We start from the raw sequence: 20601 nt of genomic DNA, 5'->3' as shown, positions 1-20601 counted from the left end.
AGTACTCCTAATTTATCCCTCCCCCTCCCTTTTTCCCTTTGGTAACCATAAGTTTATTTTCTGTGTCTGTGAGTCTGTTTCTGTTTTGTAAATAAGTTTATTTGTATCATTTTTTTAGATTCCACATATAAGTGATAATATAATATTTGTCTTTCTCTGACTTCACTTAGTATGATAATCTCTAAGTCCATCCATGTTGCTACAAATGGCAATATTTCGTTTTTTTGTCACTGAGTAATATTCCATTGTATAAGTACACCTCTTGAGCTGAGAAGGCAGAGATTGGATTTTAGGGCTGCTGGAGCAGCTGAGACTTGCAGTACAGAACTAAGGCAGCAGAAGACTGTGAGGGTGTTCCCCATGGTTCCTTGGACTGCATTCGTGCAGGGCAAGACTCTGAGGCCTGGTAGAGAGTGGCTGCAATAAGTTTGAGAGTGGATTGAAGATACCAGAGGTTATTCATTGTTGGAAGATGACATTCCAGCTCAGCTAGAGTGGAGAAACCTTGCTAACACCCCTGGCATTCAACTAAGACATCAGAAACACATGCTTTAGGAACAAAGACCACACCCTAGAGAAACAGTGTATCAATTTGGGTACAGTTAGGAGGTGGGAAGTCACACAGAGTTGGACAGGGGAAGTTTAAAGAATTGTTAAGCTTTAATAGAGAAGTAATAAAAATGCAGAGTGAACTCTAAAGGGTATCCTGGGGCTGAGGGAGATTACCAAAGGAAAGCTAGATACACTTGGAAAAGGGGTCCTCTCCTCAAAGCTGGGCTTCAGATCTCATTGGAAAAGGTATGGTTTCATCCCACTGGATGGTGAAGTTCAGTGGATTGCCTGGACCGCACTGGTTCACAGATGCCACATAGCAGGGAACAACCCTCTGGTTCACAAGCTAGCTGGGGCTAATAGACTGGGGCTCAGTGGGGGTCAGGGCGTTGGAAGCTGGCTTGCTGCCAGATTGGTGCACAGTGTGATACCCATGTTGGAATTAATGCAGGAAACAACCCTCTGAGGCACAGATGAGCACAGGGTGGTGAGTGAGTGAGCAGAGGGAGTTAGGGAGCTGCTGGTGGGAGGCTTGGAGTGCACTGGCGTTTGCGTTAGGAGGGCTACCGCAAGGCGGTCACTGGCCTCAGGCTAGGGCTTTGAGGTTGTTGAAGGACTGTGCACTTTGAGTTTGCTGCTGGACCAGACTGCCACCAACTATCCCCATACTCAGGTACCACTACACACCCTTCCTTCTACAATGTCCCTCTACTGATAAAACTTAACATTTTGCTCACTGGGAAGGGGAAATGCTTAGTTTTCAATCCGTTATCTCAGAGCAAATACTGAGGGTGAATTTGGAGTTGAAAGGCAGTGGGTTGATAATTGGCCCAAAAAGCTAGACTGGACCTGCCCAACAAGGTTTAAACCTGAGCCTCAAGGGGCTTCCCTGGTGGCGCAGTGGTTGGGAGTCTGCCTGCCAATGCAGGGGACACGGGTTCGAGCCTTGGTCTGGGAGGATCCCACATGCCGCGGAGCTACTGGGCCCGTGAGCCACAATTGCTGAGCCTGCGTGTCTGGAGCCTGTGCTCCGCAACAAGAGAGGCCGCGATAATGAGGCCCGCGCACCGTGATGAAGAGTGGCCTCCGCTTGCCACAACTAGAGAAGGCCCTCACACGGAAACGAAGACCCAACACAGCCATAAATAAAAAAAATTAAAAAAAAAAAAATTAAAAAAAAACAAAAACAAAAACTGAGCCTCAAAAAGATGAGAGGTGCCAGTAAATTACCTGCCTGCTAGAATCAGGCTCTTAACATTCTAAAGGAAAAAAGCACCATTCAGACTCCTTAAAACAAGTCATTCACGAGTCCTGCATACAGCAACAAATTATTGGAAATAAGCAAGAAAGTGTGATTTATAATCCAGAATAAAAACTGTCACTAGAAACATACCTTGAGGTGATGCTGATGGTGGAATTAGCAAATAAGAACATTAAAGCTTCTTAAAGAAAAATGTAGTCTTATGGATGGGGAATCTCAGAAAAGTGGACACTATAAAAAAATTAAATGGAAATTCAAGGACTATAAAAGTATAGTATCTGAAATGGAAACATTTATTGGATGAACTTAAAAGCAGACTAGAGTTGGCAGAAGAAAAACGTCAGTGGGTTTTTGAAAACTCAATAGAAATTATTTGAAAAAAAAATAAATGGGAGAAAATGAGCAGAGCCTCAGCAACTTGTGGACAACGTCAAGCCATCTAACATATGTATAATTGGAGTTCTGAAAAAAGAGAGAGAGAGAATGTGGCAGAAAAAGTTTTTTAAAAAAATAGTGGTTGAACGTTTTCCAAAATTGGTGAAAACCATCAGCCTACAAATTCAAGAAGCCCAGTAAATATAAGAAAGGATAAATCCAAAGAAAACCACAATTAGGCACATAGTAGTCAATCTGCTGAAAATTTATGATAAAGAGAGGAACCTTAAAAGTAGAGGGATGGGGAGGGTGAGAGGCAGAGGGGACAATAGGGAAATAATAGGAATGATGGCTGACTTCTTAAGAGCATTATGAACTAGAAGCAATAGAGTAACATTTTTAAGCGAGAAAAAAAGTGAAAACAAGTCTGTAATCTAGAATTCTGTATTCAAGCAAAAATAAAGGTGAAGTAAAGACATTTCAGATAAATGAAAGTTGAGAATTTTATTATGGAGGAAAAGTTTTTCAGAACCCTCCAGCAGACTTCCCAAGAGATTCTGTTGTTTGCTTAGATGCCCATGCTGCAGGGCTGTATGTCAAGGAAGGCTGAGAAAGCAAGGACCCGACATTTTCATCATTTAAGGTGCCGTTTCTGTCATCAGGGAATAGGGAGATCAGGGCAAAGAGAGCTCAGTTGTTGTGGAGGCAACTAGCAGTGTTTGCCACCTGTGAATTAAATTACTTTTATAATCAAAAAAAAAAATGACAAAGCTATTTGTTATTTGCTACATAGATGCAAGTAAAGCCAAAAATAAGTCATTTGTTGTTCAGTTGGCCATTTACAGATTCTTAGAGGGGTTTATAGAAAACTTTTAGGTATCATCTTATGTTCCTTCTTCACTATGCATTCAGTTTCCCGATAATGATGCTAGCCACTGGGCATGAAAAGATAAATAATACATCTTGACCTCAGTTTGCTGGGTAGATAGATAACTCTTACTGATTTTTAGCAGCCATCTTCTGGGCAGTATGTCATCTTTAGAGAGTGAATGAATTTTCTTTAGAGGTTAGGAAGCAATTAATTCAACTGATTGTCAGGAAATACTTTACAGAATAATACTAACAGCAGCAATATTTGTGACTGTACTTTATTGAGGGCCAGGTGGTGTCCTGAATATTTTCAAAACTCCCAGAAATCTTATGCATTAAGTATTATCATTCTCATTTTTATAAACTGGAAAACTGAGGCTTATATAAGGAAATTTCCTAAGGGCATTCCATCACTAAGGGGCAAAGCTAGTATTCAAATCTAGGACAACCTGACTCTAAATAAAGCCTATATTCTTAACCATATACTGATGGCTGTGGGCTGACTTGCATTCTCTGGATTAAAACATATTACCTGTTCAGTAGGTTGTAAGTTGACTCACACTAGGCATTCTTGGAAGAGTTACGTGTGATTTGCCTATTCATGGCTGTTAAAATTTAAAAAGTATTCTCATAAGGGAACCATTCACTAAAATATATATTGAAATCATTCAGGTTACCTGCCGGAGAATGCTGACTCCATGTTTGTTGTGTTTACATTTAATTTACTCATATAACTTATAAAGTCAGAGAAGCAGTTTAAATTTCTGGCAATTTTACAAGACAGAATTAGCACTGGCCCCTGTCACCAATATGCTTTTGAAAAATATTCCTAGTTTATTGACCATTTGGCACTTGAATGATTTAAGCATCCAGACATAAATATTAAATGAGGAAAGTAAGTTCACCTAAATTCAGAAAACTTAGACTGCCCTTTTAATTTAACTCTGTAAGCAGTAGCTATTTTTCATGAGGCAGAAAAGATTTTCCATTTAAGTGGAGTTGCAGAGTTGTTAATTGATGATTTGATTCTGACTGACCCCTTGATAAAAATTCTGAGTGTGAACTAGCAAAGGTCTTCTGTGGGTCTACTATGAAGGGGCAGAGGGGAATGAGCTGAATCTGGGATGGGTGGGCGTATGTGGGGAACAAAGCATCGTGCTTTGCCATCTTGTTCACACAGAACTATTGCAGCTCAATGCAAGCAGAAGTAATACTGTAGTAGGAAAAGAGGTAGTTTATTATAGGGCCTTAGGGTCCTTTCCGTTTAGTTGGCTTATGGGGAAAGCAAGCTAGGATAGTGCTCTGGAGGCTTTTTAATGGTCTATGTTTGGAAGTGGCACACATCACGTTGGCTATCATTCCTTTCGCCAGAACTCAGCCATATGGCCACACTGCAAGGGAGACTGAGAATTGTATTAAACTGTGTGTTCAGGAAGAAGGATGGTACAAGGTACATAGAAACACAGGTATATGGAAAACTAAGCAAGTGGAAAAAAATCAAGACAGTTATTAACTCTAGGAAAAACAAACAGCTGCACAAGGAGAGGAATAAAATAAAGATGATAACAGCTAACATTTATTGTGTACTTAACTCGATACCAGGTACTGTTCTAAGTCCTCACATGTTTCCTGTGTTAATTTTCTTAAAAATTGAATGTGATAAATACTATTGTAATTCCCATTTTACAGATGAATGTTTATTTCACCAAAGTATTGATATCACTGTATTTCTTGGGTAAGTTGGATAGGGAATGAGGATAGTGGAGTAAGAGCCAAATATCTTCTTCTCTTTTTAAAAAAAATTTATTTATTTATTTATTTATTTATTTATTTTTGGCTACGTTGGGTCTTCATTGCTGCCCGCGGGCTTTCTCTAGTTGCAGCAAGCAGGGGCTCCTCTTCATTGCGGTGCATGTGCTTCTCATTGCAGTGGCTTCTCTTGTTGCGGAGCACGGGCTCTAGGTACGCCGGCCTCAGTAATTGTGGCACGCAGGCTCAGTAGTTGTGGCTTGTGGACTCTAGAGCACAGGCCTCAGTAGTTGTGACTCACGGGCTTAATTGCTCCACGGCATGTGGGATCTTCCCAGACCAGGGCTCAAACCCATGTCCCCTGCATTGGCAGGTGGATTCTTAACCACTGCGCCACCAGGGAAGTCCCATATCTTCTTTTATAGTGGGAAATATAAGTAATGTGGAAATAATGGCTGTGTTACAGTTGATCCTTGAACAACACAAATTTGAACTGTGCAGTCCACTGATACGCAGGGTTTTTTCAGTAAATACCTACGGTACTACATAGTTTGTGCTTGATTGAATCCATGGATGCAGAACCTTGAGTGCAGAGGGCTGACTGTGAGACTTGAGAATCCACAGATATCGGGGATGACAGTATATAATATCTAAAGTTAAACAGTCAAGATGCAGCAGTGTACACATGCTGCTTAGAAATATAGAGGTAAGGACTTCCCTGGTGGTCCAGTGGTTAAGACTCTGCGCTCTCAATGCAGGGGGCCTGGCTTCAATCCCTGGTCAGGGAACTAGAGCCTGCATGCCCCAACTGAAGATCCCGCATGCCGCAGCTAAGACCCAGTGCACCTAAATAAATAAATAACTAAGTAACTAAATAACTAAATAAATAAAAGAAAAACAGGTAAATATCAGTAGAAACAACTAAAAAAGTTGAAACTCCTCAGGGTGACCAATTCAAGTGTGGGGTATGGTGTGCTCTTGCACTTTCTGAAATATGTTGATTAAAAATAAAATACTTGGGGCTTCCCTGGTGGCGCAGTGGTTGAGAATCTGCCTGCTCATGCAGGGGACATGGGTTCGCGCCCTGGTCTGGGAAGATCCCACATGCCACGGAGCAACTAAGCCCGTGAGCCACAACTGCTGAGCCTGCGCATCTGGAGCCTGTGCTCCGCAACAAGAGAGGCCACGATAGTGAGAGGCCCGCGCACCGCGATGAAGAGTGGCCCCCGCTTGCCACAACTAGAGAAAGCCCTAGCACAGAAGCGAAGACCCAACATAGCAATCAATCAACCAATCAATCAATAAAAAAAAATCTTAAAAAAAAATAAAATAAAATAAAATAAAATAAAATAAAATAAAATAAAATAAAATAAAATACTTGGTATAAGAGAAACTATCAAGAGAGATAAAATGAAAGTGATGTGTAGTGGTCATCATTTATACCTCTTTTCACACAGAACCGAGATGGTTTTGTAAATCACTAAATAATGGAGCCATACACTGAAAGGGAGCTAAGACCAAGTTTGTAGACCCGGGTTTGTCCTACACTCTATTGGCCGAGTCACTTAACCTTTGAGGGTTTACTTCCTTCGAGTTTTAATGAGAATGATGGTCTCTTAGTTACTTTAACTTCTAAAGTTCTATAGTTCTAGGTGTTAGACTAACTAATTTTTGTTTTTAAACAGTATTAATGTGAAAGTATAGGCTACAGAGCTAGCTTCGGATGCAGCATGGCTATTTAGTCACAAACAACACCTTGTTTTATTCTTACCTAGTATCTTAGGTAGTCATCATTTAGGCGACAGGATTTTCTCAGTACCGGTTTATGTAAATATTCATATAATTTAAATAATTTTCATCCAATTTTTTTTAACCTATTAAAGTATAACATAGAGAAAAGTACATACATCACAGTGTACACACAGCTCAGTGAACTCTTACAGTGAGCATACTCTGATTACCAGCACCCAGACTGGATCCTGGGTCAAGAAACAACATTACCAGGGACTCCTAGAACTAACATCCAAGTGGATTAGGTACAAGCTTTTATTTCCAAAGTTGGTCAAAGTATTCAAACTTTCAGTTATAAGATGAGTAAGTTCTGAGGATCTATTGTACAGCATGGTGTTTGTGGTTAATAATACTGTATTGCATACTTGAGATTTGCTAGGAGAGTAGATCTTAAGTGCTCTCACCATAGGCGCAAAAAGGTAACTGTGCCATAATGAATGTGTTAAGTAACTTGATTGTGGTATTTCACAATGTATATGTATATCAGATCATTGCATTGTAGGCTTTAAATATAAACAGGTTTATTTGTCAATTATACTCAATAAAGCTGCGGGAAAAAAAGAACATTATCATTACCCCAGAAGCCCCTTTCAGTTGCCTCTCTCAGAGGATCAACCACTAGCCTGATTTCTAACCAACATATTAGATTTTGAACTATATATAAATGACATCTAATAGTTGTATAAAATCCTACACATAGACACAGATGTACATTCACATATCTCTTACCAGTAAAACAAATATATAGATACATATACATAAACATCCATACCATATATACTTTTAGATTTTTTGGAAGGCGAGGGGTTGCCAGTTTTGTTTCTGGCCTCCCAAAGTGAACATTTTAATCTGTTGAGATTTCTTCCTGATACTGACTGTATGAGAAGTATATGCATTTATTATCCACTTAATACTTCTAAGTGCTGGTCATAAAATCATGGTTATCTAATAGGAAAATTTTTGTTCTAGGTCCAGTGGCATTGCAGAGCACGGATGGTTGCAGGAGCCAATTTTTATATTGTTGGACGAGACCCTGCTGGCGTGCCTCATCCAGAAACAGGGAAGGGTCTGTATGAGCCAACTCATGGCGCCAAAGTGCTGACCATGGCCCCTGGCCTAATCACCTTGGAAATAGTTCCCTTTCGAGTTGCGGCTTATAACAAGAAGAAGAAGCGGATGGATTACTATGACTCTGAGCAGTAAGCTTTGCGTTCTCTGCGCGGATCTGTGAAGCACTTTGTGCTCTGAGCTGCTCCGAGGGCTTCAACGTACTGTCTCATCTTCACTATAACTTATCAGTGACAAGCTTTGTTGTACCCATTTCAGAGAAAGGCAAACCAGGGAAACGAATTTCTCAATATTTCAGAAGTTAGAAGTAGAAATAAAAACTGAATCTGGTTTCATGGTTCATGATCTCAGGAATTTTGTTGTGAAGTGTTTAAGGGCAGTAATGACATTTCTGTCTGCCATATTACTGAGCATGTAGAAGTGCTTAGGACTTAGTACCAAGGCCTAGTGATGATTTTGCGGGTAAGCCCAGGGGATCTATGTAATGAGAGTGAGTTTAACTAAATTTGTGCAATCGTTGTGTGACAGACACTGTCATAATTGCTTTACAGGTATTAATACCTGTAATTAATACCCCATAATAATCCTGTGAAGTAGGTGCAATTATTATCCCCATTTTGTAGGTTGGTAGTAAGCTGAGGCCTACAGAGTTCAAGTAACTTGTATAAGGTCACAGAGCCAGTAAATGGCAGCTCAGCACTTGAGCTCAAGCAGTATGGCTCCAGAGCCTATGCTCTTGACCACTAAGAGTGCAACTTTTTTCTTCAAAGATCTTAGAAGGAGCAAAAAAATAACAACCTTTTAATACAAATTATTGGTAGTATTGAGCATGCCTCTATCTTCCTTTGACTGACAAACTTTTATTGCTATCTATAGATGATATCAGTACGGACATACCTCAGAGATACTGTGGGTTCGGTTTCAGACCACTGTAATTAAAGCAAGTATTTCAATCAAGCAAGTCAGACAAATATATTTATTTCCTAGTACATATACAAGTTGTGTTTACACTATACTGTAGTATATTAAGTATGCAATAATAGTATTTCTAAAAAAACAATTTACATACCTCAATTAAAAAATACTTTATTGCTAAAAAATAAAGTATTATCTGAGCCTTCAGTGAGTTGTAATGTTTTTGCTGGTGGAGGGTCTTGCTTAGGTGTTGAAGGCTGCTGACTGTTCGGATGGTAGCTGCTGAAGTGTGGGGGGCTGTGGTGATTTCTTAAAGCAGAACAACAGTGAAGGTTGCTGCATTGACTGGCCCTTCCTTCCACAAATGGTCTCTCGATAGCGCACAATGCTGCCTAATAGCATTTGACCACAAGAGAGCTTCTTTCAAAATTGGAGTCAGTCCTCTCAAACCCTGCCGCTGCTTTTTATCAACTGAAGTTTATGTAATATTCTAAATTCTTTGTTGTCATTTAAAAATCTGTACAGCATCTCACTGGGAGTAGATTCCATCTCAGGAGACCACTTTCTTTGCTTATCCGTTAGAAGCAACTCTTCATCTGTTTAAGTTTTATTGTGAGATTGCAGCAATTCAGTCACATCTTCAGGCTCCACTTCTTTTTTTTTTTTTTTTTTTCATCTTCATTTATCAATTTCCCCCCTCCTTTCCTTTTAATTTATTTATTTATTTATTTTTGGGTGTGTTGGGTCTTTGTTTCTGTGCGAGGGCTTTCTCCAGTTCCAGCGAGCGGGGTCCACTCTTCATCGCGGTGCGCGGGCCTCTCACTGTCGCGGCCTCTCTTGTTGCGGAGCACGGGCTCCAGACGCGCAGGCTCAGTAGTCGTGGCTCACGGGCCCAGTTGCTCCACGGCATGTGGGATCTTCCCAGACCAGGGCTCGAACCCGTGTCCCCTGCATTGGCAGGCAGACTCTCAACCACTGCACCACCAGGGAAGCCCCATGCTCCACTTCTAATTCTAGTTCTCTTTCTCTTTCCACCACATCTGCAGTTTTTTCCTCCACCGAAGCCTTGAACCCCTCCAGTCTTCCATGCGTGTTGGAATCAGCTTCTTCCAAACTCCTGTGAATGCTGGTATTTTGACCTCTTCCCAGGAATCACAAATGTTCTTAATGGCATCTAGACTGACGAATCCTTTTTAGAAGGTTTTCAGTTGACTTTTGCCCATGTCCATCAGAGGAATCACTATCTATGGCAGCTATAGCCTTATGAAATGTATTTCTTAAATAAGAAGACCTGAAAGTGGAAATTAGTCCTTTATCCACAGGCTACAGAATGGATGTTGTGTTAGCAGGCATGAAAATAGCATTAATCTCGTTGTACATCTTAATCAGAGCTCTTCGGTGACCAGGTGCATTGTCAGTGAGCAGTCATATTTTGAAAAGAATCTTTTTTTCTGAGCAGTGGATCTCAACAGTGGGCTTAAAATATTCAGTAAACCACGTTGTAAACAGATGTGCTGTCCTCCAGGCTTTGTTGTTCCATTTATAGAGCACAGGCAGAGTGGACTTAGCATAATTCTTGAAGACAGTAGGGTTTTTGGAATGGTAAATGAACATTGGCTTCAACTTAAAGTCACCAGCTGCATTAGAGAGCCAGAGGACAAGAGAGCCTGTCCTTTGAAGCTTTGAAGCCAGGCATTGACTTCTCCTCTTTAGCTGTGAAAGTCCTAGATGGCATCATCTTCCAAGAGAAGGCTGTTCATCTACATGGAAAATCTCTTGTTTAGTGTAGCCACCTTCATTAATGATCCGAACTGGTTCTTCTGGATAAGTTACTGCAACTTCTACCTCAGCACTTGCTGCTTCACCTTGCACTTGCATGTTATGGAGATGGCTTTCCCTTAAATCTCATGAACCAACCTCTGCTGGCTTCAGACTTTTCTTCTTAAACTTCCTCACCTCTCTCAGCCTTCAAAGAATTGAAGAGAGTTAGGGCCTTGCTCTGGATTAGGCTTTGGCTTAAAGGAATGTCGTAGCTGGTTTGATCATCTGTGCAGACCATTAAAACTTTCTCCATATCAGCAATAAGGCTTGTTTTGCTTTCTTGTCATTCATGCGTTCACTGGAGCATCACTTTTAATTTCCTTCAAGAACTTCTCCTTTGCACTCACAGCTTGGCTGTTTGGCACAAGAAGTCTAGCTTTCAGCCTGTCTTGCTTTTCAGCATGCCTTCCTCATTAATAAGCTTAATCATTTCTAGCTTTTGATTTAAAGTGAGACACGTGCAATTCTTCCTTTGACTTGAAAACTTAGAGGCCACTGTAGGGTTATTCACTGACCTAGTTTCAATATTGTTGTGTCTCAGGGAATAGGGAGGCCCAAGGAGAGGGCGAGAGACTGGGGAACTGCCAGTTGGTGGAGCAGTCAGAACATGTTTATTTATTAAAAATATTTATTTATTTATTTATTTATTTATTTATTTATTTATTTTTGGCTGTGTTGGGTCTTCGTTTCTGTGTGCGGGCTTTCTCCAGTTGCGGCAAGCGGGGGCCACTCTTCATCGCGGTGCGCGGACCTCTCACTGTCGTGGCCTCTCTTGTTGCGGAGCACAGGCTCCAGACGTGCAGGCTCAGTAGTTGTGGCTCACGGGCCTAGTTACTCTGTGGCATGTGGGATCTTCCCAGACCAGGGCTCGAACCCGTGTCCCCTGCATTGGCAGGCAGATACCCAACCACTGCGCCACCAGGGAAGCCCCACACACGTTTATTGGTTAAGTTCACCATCTTATACGGGCGTGGTTCATGGTGCTCCAAAACCATTGCAGTAGTAACATCCAAGATTATAGATCACCAAATATAATAATAATGAAAAAGTTCGAAATATTGTGAGAATTACCAAAATGTGACACAGAGACACGAAGTGAGCAAATGCTGTTGGAAAAATGACACTAACAGACTTGCTTGATGCAGGGTTGCCACAAACCTTCAATATGTGAAAAGCGCTACAAAATGAAGTGCAATAAATGAGATAGGCCTGCAGGTGGTACACTCTGTAAACTTAGAGTGGCAGCGTGAGGCTCTAGAATCAGAAGTTATGAGTGCTAGCCCCGTTCTTCCTGCGTGACTTGAGATTCCTGTGTCATCTCTGGCCTTGTTTCTTCATCTCTACAATGATGGCAGTGGATGAGTTGATTCCCTTCTAGCTCAAAATCTGTAGTCATTTCTGGGAATCGTAGCTCCTCGTTCTTTTTACATTAGTAGGTGCTTCATGCTTTGTTGATTGATGCTTATTTAGTACAAATTATATCTGCTTATTTAGTACCCCTGCTTTTTTAGTGTAAATTACAATTCATGTTCAGTAAGTAGTTGTCTCTCAGTATCTGGGGGGGATCGGTTCCAGGACCCCCCACCACAGGTAACAAAATCTGCAGGTGCTCAAGTCCCTTATATAAAATGGTGTAGTATTTGTATGTAACCTACACACATCCTCCTCTCTACTTTAAATTACCTCTAGAGTACTTATAATATCTAATACAATATAAATGCTGTGTAAATAGTTGCCTGCCCATGATAAATTCAAGTTTTATTTTTGGCTTTTTGTATTTTTGTGGCATCAGTTGTTATTTCTCCTCATTCATTTCTTATTTTGTTTATTTGGGTCCTCTCTCTTTTCTTCTTGGTGAGCCCGGCTAGAGGTTTGTTGACTTTGTTTACCCTTTCAAAAAACCCGCTCTTGGTTTTACAGGTTTATATTTTGGAACTTTCTGGAATTCTCCCCTTACCCCCAGATGTTTTCAATCAGAGGTTGATCGAATCCTTGGATGTGGAAACCATGGATATAGAGGGTTGGCTCTATTTTTAATTTATGTTTTATCAGTTCACCTCTACTGGCAGGTGCTAATTAAAAATGGACTGAGTCTAATAACTTCTAATCTGAGAGCGCTCATCCTTTTTCCCTTGATACTGTGCAGTTGACTGCGCATTCAGGAATAACGCTGATCCTAACCCTGTGTCCTCATTTGTTGTAGCCTGTTTTGTAATGGTGCAGACAAGAAGGAAAAAGAAACTTTTTAAAAATCAACACATTCTCTTGTTTCTGAAAGGGACATAAAATTTGGTGTCATTTAATTAAATGATAAGTTATCTGGATAAAGAAATACTACTGTTAACAGTGGAGTTTGAGGGATTTGTTGGCTTCTCGTTTAATGATAATAATTCTGGAGAAAATGCATAATTTTAGATGATAGCAGTCTTCTGAGTGATAGACTGTAACAGTATACAGGGAAACCTTATGAGTCAATGAACAGAAAAGGCTTAGTGGATAGCTGGTTTGGGGAAATATGAAAGAACTCCTGATGTTCCCAGTAGCCTTGGTGTGGCCACTCGAGACTGTTACTTTCTGAAGATCCAAGTTGTGGCCCAGGTTATAGTATACTTCAGAACCACACCATGAGAAGAATTTGCAATAAACCAGAATATTTTTACCCTTGTACAAAATCAGGGTTTGCCAATACGTAGAAATAGCTCTAAATCGTGGCATGTTTTGTTTTGCCCTAAAAATAAATGTGTGTGTGTTTATGTATGTATATGTATGCGTATGTCTATATATATATACTTATATACATACATACACACATTCTACAATTTCACTGTCTAAAAACAGTGCAGCTATAAAAGTGACGTGCTGAGAGTTGTAAATGGCCTTTTTCTACCGAAGAGATGCCTTAGAAGCTTAAAGAAAATTTCTTAAAAGAAAAAGCAATTAGAGTAAACCTTGAACTATATATTACTGCAAAAGGTGATTGAAAATACAAATTAAATGTTAAGGAAAATAAAAAAGTTTCAGATATAGGTCTGTCCTTCTGTGGTTCAAAATATGTAGGGCCACCGTCAGAGATTTTAATTTCCTTAGTCTGGAGACAGGATTACCCATTGACAATTCTTTTGAAACCTCCCCCCCACAGAGGGTAGCCTTGCCTTCCTACAAATCTGTAGACTGTATAGTGTCAGAGATGGAATCCTGGGCAGGGCAACCCTTCACTTCTCACCCAGCATGCAATTTATTTGTATACTTTGTGTACAAGATGTTTGAGCATAACCTTGTTCTGAAAGTAACAATTGGTCACTTATAGAGTGAGGGGTGAGAAATAGAATTGTTCTGCTAGTGGCCAAATGCTTAAAACTTAGGTGAGTTTCCATTTTGATGAGTTAAGGAAGCAAAACTAAATAGAGTTGAGCTTTTCTTTTACACTTCTTGTGCTGATGTGTTTACTTACTGTGGTTTCTTTGCATGATCATCTGATTTAATCACACACAGGATCCTAGAACCCATCTGTATGTAGCTGAATGATGCGCTGGGAAGCCCTTGATAACTTTCGTGTTTTGTTAAATCTGTGTAGTATTTCTTTAAGTCTCTCTTTTAATCATTCAAAAGCTAAATAATTACATCAGTTCTCATAAGATTTTCCAATGATGAATTCTATATTAGTTGCATGACTGGCTCATTTTCTTGGAATTTTTTTTGAGTTACCAAATCTTTATAAATTGTAACTTGGGAAGCTTTAAAACTGCCTTAGTTTTCTAATTTTTTATATTTATGTTCAAATATAATTAAGTTGATGGGGATATGTTGGAAAGTGATTAAAATTTTGTGGAAAGGCGATAGTCTTTGATGTAGTGAGAAAACAGTTATTAATTATGCACATATGAGGTTGTCTTATGTTTGATTAATGGCTGTTATTCAATGCCAGATTTTATGTAATTAATGATTTTGTAGCTTTTGATTTGATTAAATACCAGTGTAAGACAAGGCTTAGGGAGAAAGAAACAAACTTCATCAAGATTACAGGCAAGATATTATTGATAAGAATTGTGATAAAAATCATCTGTTTATACTTAGGAAGTTAAGTAGGTTCATATTAGCTGTAATAATGACTCAAGGAAATTTAGTTTTAGGAGTACAAGATTAAAGCCCATTCTTCCACATATTACAAACATTTAGAGATAATTGAGCTATTTCTAATTTTTTCTCCTTTATGCAGTAAATCTTCTTTGTATTTGGATAGATAAATGCAAAATTTTGGTTCAGATTATTGAAATAGCAACTCACCAAAAAGAGAGTGCACATGGGTGAGAGTGCCTGGTGGAAATGGGTCAGTGAAGGGACAGGTGGACATAAATGCTTGCTGTCTGGTTATTTCCATGTTATCAGTAGAGTACTTCTTTCATATTTTTTAATGCTGGAGTACACCTTAAATCATGTACTATTAGTGTCATTTTTTAAAAGCATTCTACTTAAGAGGCATCCTTCAAGGCTTTTCTCATATATTCTTCACTTCTTTTATTTACTTTCTACAGGAAAGCTCATCTGTTCTAGTGGTTTCTGTGTGGTGACTCTTAAAGCTATTCCTCAGTGTTTCCAAGTTGCTAATTATGTTAGCTTTCTATTGCTGTGTAACAAACTGACACAAATTTAGTGGCTTAAAACATTATTCATTTATTACCTCACAGTTCCTTAGGTCAGAAGTCTGGGTGGGCCAAGCTGGACTCTCTGGCCAGGCTGGGCTCTTATCTGAAGGCTCTGAAAAGAATCAACTTCCAAGATGACCCTTGTTGGCAGAATTCAGTTCCTTACGGTTTTAGGACTGAGCTCCCCATCTTCTTACTGGCTCTCGCAGTGGGGGGCGGATTGCTCTCTGCAGCTAGAAGCCACGTTGAGAGTCTTCCTTGTGGGCCCCTTCATCTCAGCAGTAGAACCTCCCTCAGGTCAAATCCCTTTCAGACTTCAAATCTCTGACTACTGCTGTCATCTGAGAATATTTGCTTTTAGAGAGCTTTAGTGATTAGGTTAGGCCCACTCAGATAATTTCACTATTTTAGGTCAATTGATTAACAAATTTAATGGCATCTGCAAAATTCCTTTTGCCATATAAGGACATATCATGGTAGTAACACCATGGGGTGAAGGTCATGAAGGCCATCTTAGAATTCTATCTACCATGCTAATGGGTGTTTTCTGCTTAGATTTCTTGTTATTATTTAAAATGCCCAGAAGCAACTTTACCTTTCCCCTCATATATCTCCAAATCCTAAATTTCCTTAGTTACTTGTTCTCCCCGTTGTGTAGAATCTTGAAGTCCTTTATCCTTTTGCCTCACTCTTCACATCCAGGTCTTGTCATATTGACCCCTGAAATGTTTCTTGAGTGAATTCTTTTCTTTTTCTTTCTTGCTATGTAGTCTTTGACATATATAAATATTTCTGTTAGAGTACTGGGGAACTGTCTTTTCCATTCATTTATAAAGTGCTTTGTTTTTATTACTTTTGATATTTCTTTTAAAAACTTGTAGAAGTCTGACTATAACTGCATGAACTTGCCAATGAATCTTGTCCTGTGTTTGTAGATTTTGCACATATTTTATTGCAGGGGGTTATTGCGTAACCATTAACTGATAAGGTCTAATTTAAAATCTATTGCATTGTCTTTTCTTACTATTCATTTTAATCATAATTAGGGACATAATACTATGTATATTTTTGAAAGTCAAATTATATATTTTATATATGCTGTGTTTTGTTTTAAAGTCAACATGTTACACTGAAATTAGTATAAAACTTTCCAACTTTGCTATGTTTTATTCATTTATTAACTATTTGTTGAGTCTTTACTATGTACATGTCATTGCTAAATGTGGGCACTGTGGTGGAAACAAGCAGATATTGTTGTTGCCTTCATAGGACTTACATTCTAGAGAAGTCAGACAATAAACCACTTAAGGATGGCATGTGATTTGCAGAAGACATGTGGGAAGCTCCGCTAGCACTTGTGTGACCAAGTCTGGGTTATCAGGGATGGGTTTCTGGAGCAAGAGACATTTGAGCTGAGCTCCAAAAGATGAGTTAGGCATTCCCTTGGTAAAGAAGGAGGTAATAGCATTCTGGACAAAGGGATAAGTGCATGCAAAGGTGCTGAGGTGAGATAGACCCAGAGGGTTTGGGAAGAAGGCCAGGGTGGGCTGGAAAAGAGAGTGAAAGAAGGATGATGAGACAGGGACTAAATAAGGCAGTTCTTTGAATGGTACAAACTAGAATAGATTTTGAAAAGATAGTGTGTTGTTACCGTGTACATTAAATATTGGGAAGTTCAGGTTTTTGGTAATTAGGTAAGTTGGATTATGCAGATTGATTCGCCTGAGAAATTAACTAAAAATTCTGGATAAAGGAAAACGTTTTCATAAAAGTACTGTGGTGCTGATAACATGATAAGAACTGTGAGGCTAAACTATTAAATGAAGGTTAGAACTTCAGGTAAGTTGAGTATTGTTGCTTTTGTCCTGGTTGACCTAGCAAATTTGAGTGTTGATTTCCCTGGTCTTGACCGAGGTGGGGAGTCCCAACAGGAGACACTCCCATTGAGCTGATGCTCCCTCCCACCTTAGGTAGTTGAGAGAATCTGAAGTGAACCGCACCCATTCCCCTACCCCAGGAGACTGTGCACAGCCCTGAGCTTTAGGCTCAAAAGCTCAGAACTGGGCTTCCCTGGTGGCGCAGTGGTTGAGAATCTGCCTGCCAATGCAGGGGACACGGGTTCGAGCCCTGGTCTGGGAAGATCCCACATGCCGCGGAGCAACTAGGCCCGTGAGCCACAGCTACTGAGCCTGCGCGTCTGGAGCTTGTGCTCCGCAATAAGAGAGGCCGCGATAGTGAGAGGCCTGCGCACCGCGATGAAGAGTGGCCCCCGCTCGCCGCAACTAAAGAAAGCCCTTGCACGGAAATGAAGACCCAACACAGCCAAAAGTAAATAAATAAATAAATAAATAATTTAAAAAAAAAAAAAAGCTCAGAACTGTTCACATGGGCCAAACTCATACTACCTGGGTTGTATCAAAACAAAACAAATAAACAACCAAAAAGCCCTCAAGCCATGAAATTAGTTTTTGGTGGTTCTTAACTGGGCATGCCTCTGAGTATTCAGCAGAAGCAAATGTAGACTGTCGCTAGAGCATTACTGCTTTGTCCTAGACCTCAACTTATTCCCACAAATAATTATACAAGCTTAATGAACAGCTTAAGTAAAAAATGATGAAGTATACAAGGAAACATAGCACCAAAGCAAGGGAAAAAAAAAGGGAAACTACAGTTGGCACAAGCAGACCTGCAGAGACTTCACATACTAGAATTACCAGACATGGATTACAAAGTAACTATACTTGCAGTGTTTATTAAAACAAAAACAAGTTTGAAACTACTACGTGGCACATAAAAGTATAGAAATGACGTAGCAGTATAGAAAAGAGAAAGATGGGAGGGAAGTCAGTGTGAAGGTGTGCATTAGTGCAGGCAAGAGTTAATGAAATGATAGTTTAGGTTTAGGTAGCTTGCAACAGGGGGATTGGAACAAAGATGAGTAGGCATTCCCTGGAAACTTCTTGTTTGACTGAATGTCTGATAGGAGCTGTTCTCTAGCTTTTATTTATAAGATTTTTGAGGGGAGGAAAACATGATGAATTAAGGATTTTGATAAATTAGTTCGAGATAATTAAATTTTTCATGTATTTCAGTTGGTCTTTGGTTTGGAAATAAAAATTGTTAAATTTGTCATGCATGATTACCATGCTTTTTGGCTCCTGGAAAGCCATAAATAACTAATTATCTGGTTTTGAACAGATGATTTGTATTTGAAGAGAATTCTTAGTGTCTTGATGTATACTGTATTATATATGAGTTTCTTTCGAGTTAAATGAAAGGTAGTTAGCCCCCAAATATTTAATTAGATTCACTTATAAGTTACTACCATTATTTTTAGTTCTATCAGAGAAGAAGCTCCCCTTTGCGTCTCTGATTGCTTATTATCTAATTAGTATTTTTTAAAAAGCTGGTCTAATTGAATATGAACTTTTGAAGGATAAAATTGAAGGCCCCTGGGCTGACCCCAGCTTCTTGTCTGAACAGCTTGTGCTGGTGGCTCTGATGGCCACATATGTGGACTGAGAAACAGCAGATATTTGTAAAGAATTAAAATCTTCAACAAGTGGCCAGGAGCTGTTGTACTTTGGAGTTGGTCAAGATGCTGGCCATATGTAGTTGTGTGTCCCACATGGGACAAGATGCTGGACCCACAGGGTCCCACATAGTCTGCTGGATGGTGTGCTTTTTCTGTCCTTGCATTCTAACCCCTTCCCCTTCAGTTGTTTCTTTTTGGTGTTTTTGGTTTTGTTTTGGTTTTTTTTGTTTTTTGTTCTTTGGGGTGTGTGTGTATGTGTGTGTGTGTGTTTTAAGAGGAGGCGTTCTGTCAGCTGTGGATTGTAAGAATCTGTGACCAAGTGGTTTTGAAAAGGGAAGAAAAAAAAAAAACAGACTTGCATTTCCTTTTTCAGGTGCCATGGAGGTGGGTTAACCAGTGTAATTAGATGGACTGGCTAGAATTGCTTTGTAGTGAAAGCCTAAGGTTTAGTAGCCTTTTCTGCTTCTGCCAGATTCCCGATTACTCACAGGTAAAGTTCAGAGCTAGTTTTAGAGCATTCCCCAAATGCCTCAGTTTTTCCTTGATTTAATTTTTTTCTGTAAAATGCTATCCATTTAAAGATGTAATTGTGAAAACTGTGATTAGATTACAGATAGTGCCTCTAGTGTCAAGTCCTTGCACCTGACTTCTTTTTTTTTTTTTTTTTTTAAATTTTATTTATTTATTTATTTATGGCTGTGTTGGGTCTTCGTTTCTGTGCAAGGGCTTTCTCTCGTTGCGGCAAGCGGGGGCCACTCTTCATCGCGGTGCGCGGGCCTCTCACTATCGCGGCCTCTCTTGTTGCAGAGCACAGGCTCCAGACACGCAGGCTCAGTAATTGTGGCTCACGGGCCTAGTTGCTCTGCGGCATGTGGGATCTTCCCAGACCAGGGCTCGAACCCGCGTCCCATGCATTGGCAGGCAGATTCTCAACCACTGCGCCACCAGGGAAGCCCCTTGCACCTGACTTCTGATAAAAAATTAAATCCTCAGGTGAGGGATAGAAATACAAGTCTGAGGCAGAGGGAAATAAATGTGTTTTCCGTAGCCAGGGTGGAGTGGAAGGAACCACCAGCATGTGGCAGCAGAAAGTCCCTTTTCATGTGATGAAGAAATGCTTGTGGCATGCGGGGCAGATGGAGTGTGAAATAGCATCAGGAAAAGAGGTACCCAGGGACTTTGGTTTTAAAATTCAAATTCAGAAGGAATGCAAGGAGACTTCTGGATTTCAGACTGTTTGGCATTCTGAGGAAAGAAAGGACTTTAATTGGTCTGGCTTTTTTCCTTTAATCACAGAGTCAGGACAGAGTCATTCTACAAGCTGGTCCCTCATTTCTTTTTCATTGCCCCGTCAGGAACAGGTACTTTATGCATGGGACACAGGGTTTCCTTTCTGAATTCAAAATTTTAAATTGACATGGCCAGAAAGATCTAGGGTCATAATTTTCCTTAATGACACTTACTTAGGGAATTGATAAGTGACCCTCCTAAGGAACTAAAACATTCAAGCAATATTTGTCAGATGATTCTCAGCTGAACTAACCAGTTTTACATCAGGTTGGAATGAGGGTTTTTTAGATGCAATTGGAGAGATCTGGACCCCTCCATGCCCTTGACTTCCTCTCCAAATGCTGCTTTGCTAAGCCCTGCCCTGAGGGGTAACCTCTCTAGCCTAGAGATAGTCACCAAACTGTGTTGATGGATCCTATTATCAGTTCATTCCCACACAGGTTCTGTTTACCCACAGGAGACAACCTTACATTTTTACTGAGAAGGTTGAGACCATCTTGCATTAACCACCTCATCTTTTTCTAACTCCACGTCATCACTGTTTCTTCTTTTCTTCATTTTTCACCCTCCTTGTCAGAGCTCCTTTCTCTGTGTTCTTCATCCCAGACTTTCCTCTCCATCTTTCATTTCTTTCCTGTTACCCTCTCCTGGCTTTCATCCTCCTCCCTTTTCTCATTGTATGCCACTTATTTTCTTCTGCCTATACACATGCTAAGACCTCCCTTTTCTTA

At 40.0% G+C, this 20601-nt stretch overlaps 1 protein-coding gene and 1 long non-coding RNA gene across 5 annotated transcripts in view; one reads left to right on the top strand and one right to left on the bottom strand.

Annotated features, from left to right (window-relative positions):
* Positions 1-20601, top strand: part of PAPSS1 (3'-phosphoadenosine 5'-phosphosulfate synthase 1) — a 104217-nt gene that overhangs the window by 79646 nt on the left and 3970 nt on the right. For all 4 annotated transcript variants that reach the window (XM_082462834.1, XM_082462835.1, XM_082462836.1 and 1 more), the window contains one exon: positions 7568-7797. In XM_082462834.1, the coding sequence (XP_082318960.1) occupies positions 7568-7797 (230 nt within the window). The remainder of the gene's footprint in view (positions 1-7567; positions 7798-20601) is intronic.
* Positions 11028-19675, bottom strand: LOC309661381. The gene is made up of 2 exons (XR_014264001.1): positions 19544-19675; positions 11028-19222 (listed from the first exon to the last, which is right to left on the bottom strand). It is a non-coding gene; the product is annotated as an uncharacterized lncRNA (long non-coding RNA).

Source organism: Balaenoptera physalus (assembly GCF_965194825.1).
Source record: "Balaenoptera physalus genome assembly, chromosome: 5".
In the NCBI taxonomy this organism is placed as follows: domain Eukaryota; kingdom Metazoa; phylum Chordata; class Mammalia; order Artiodactyla; family Balaenopteridae; genus Balaenoptera; species Balaenoptera physalus.
This window is presented reverse-complemented; position numbering and strand designations above follow the sequence as displayed.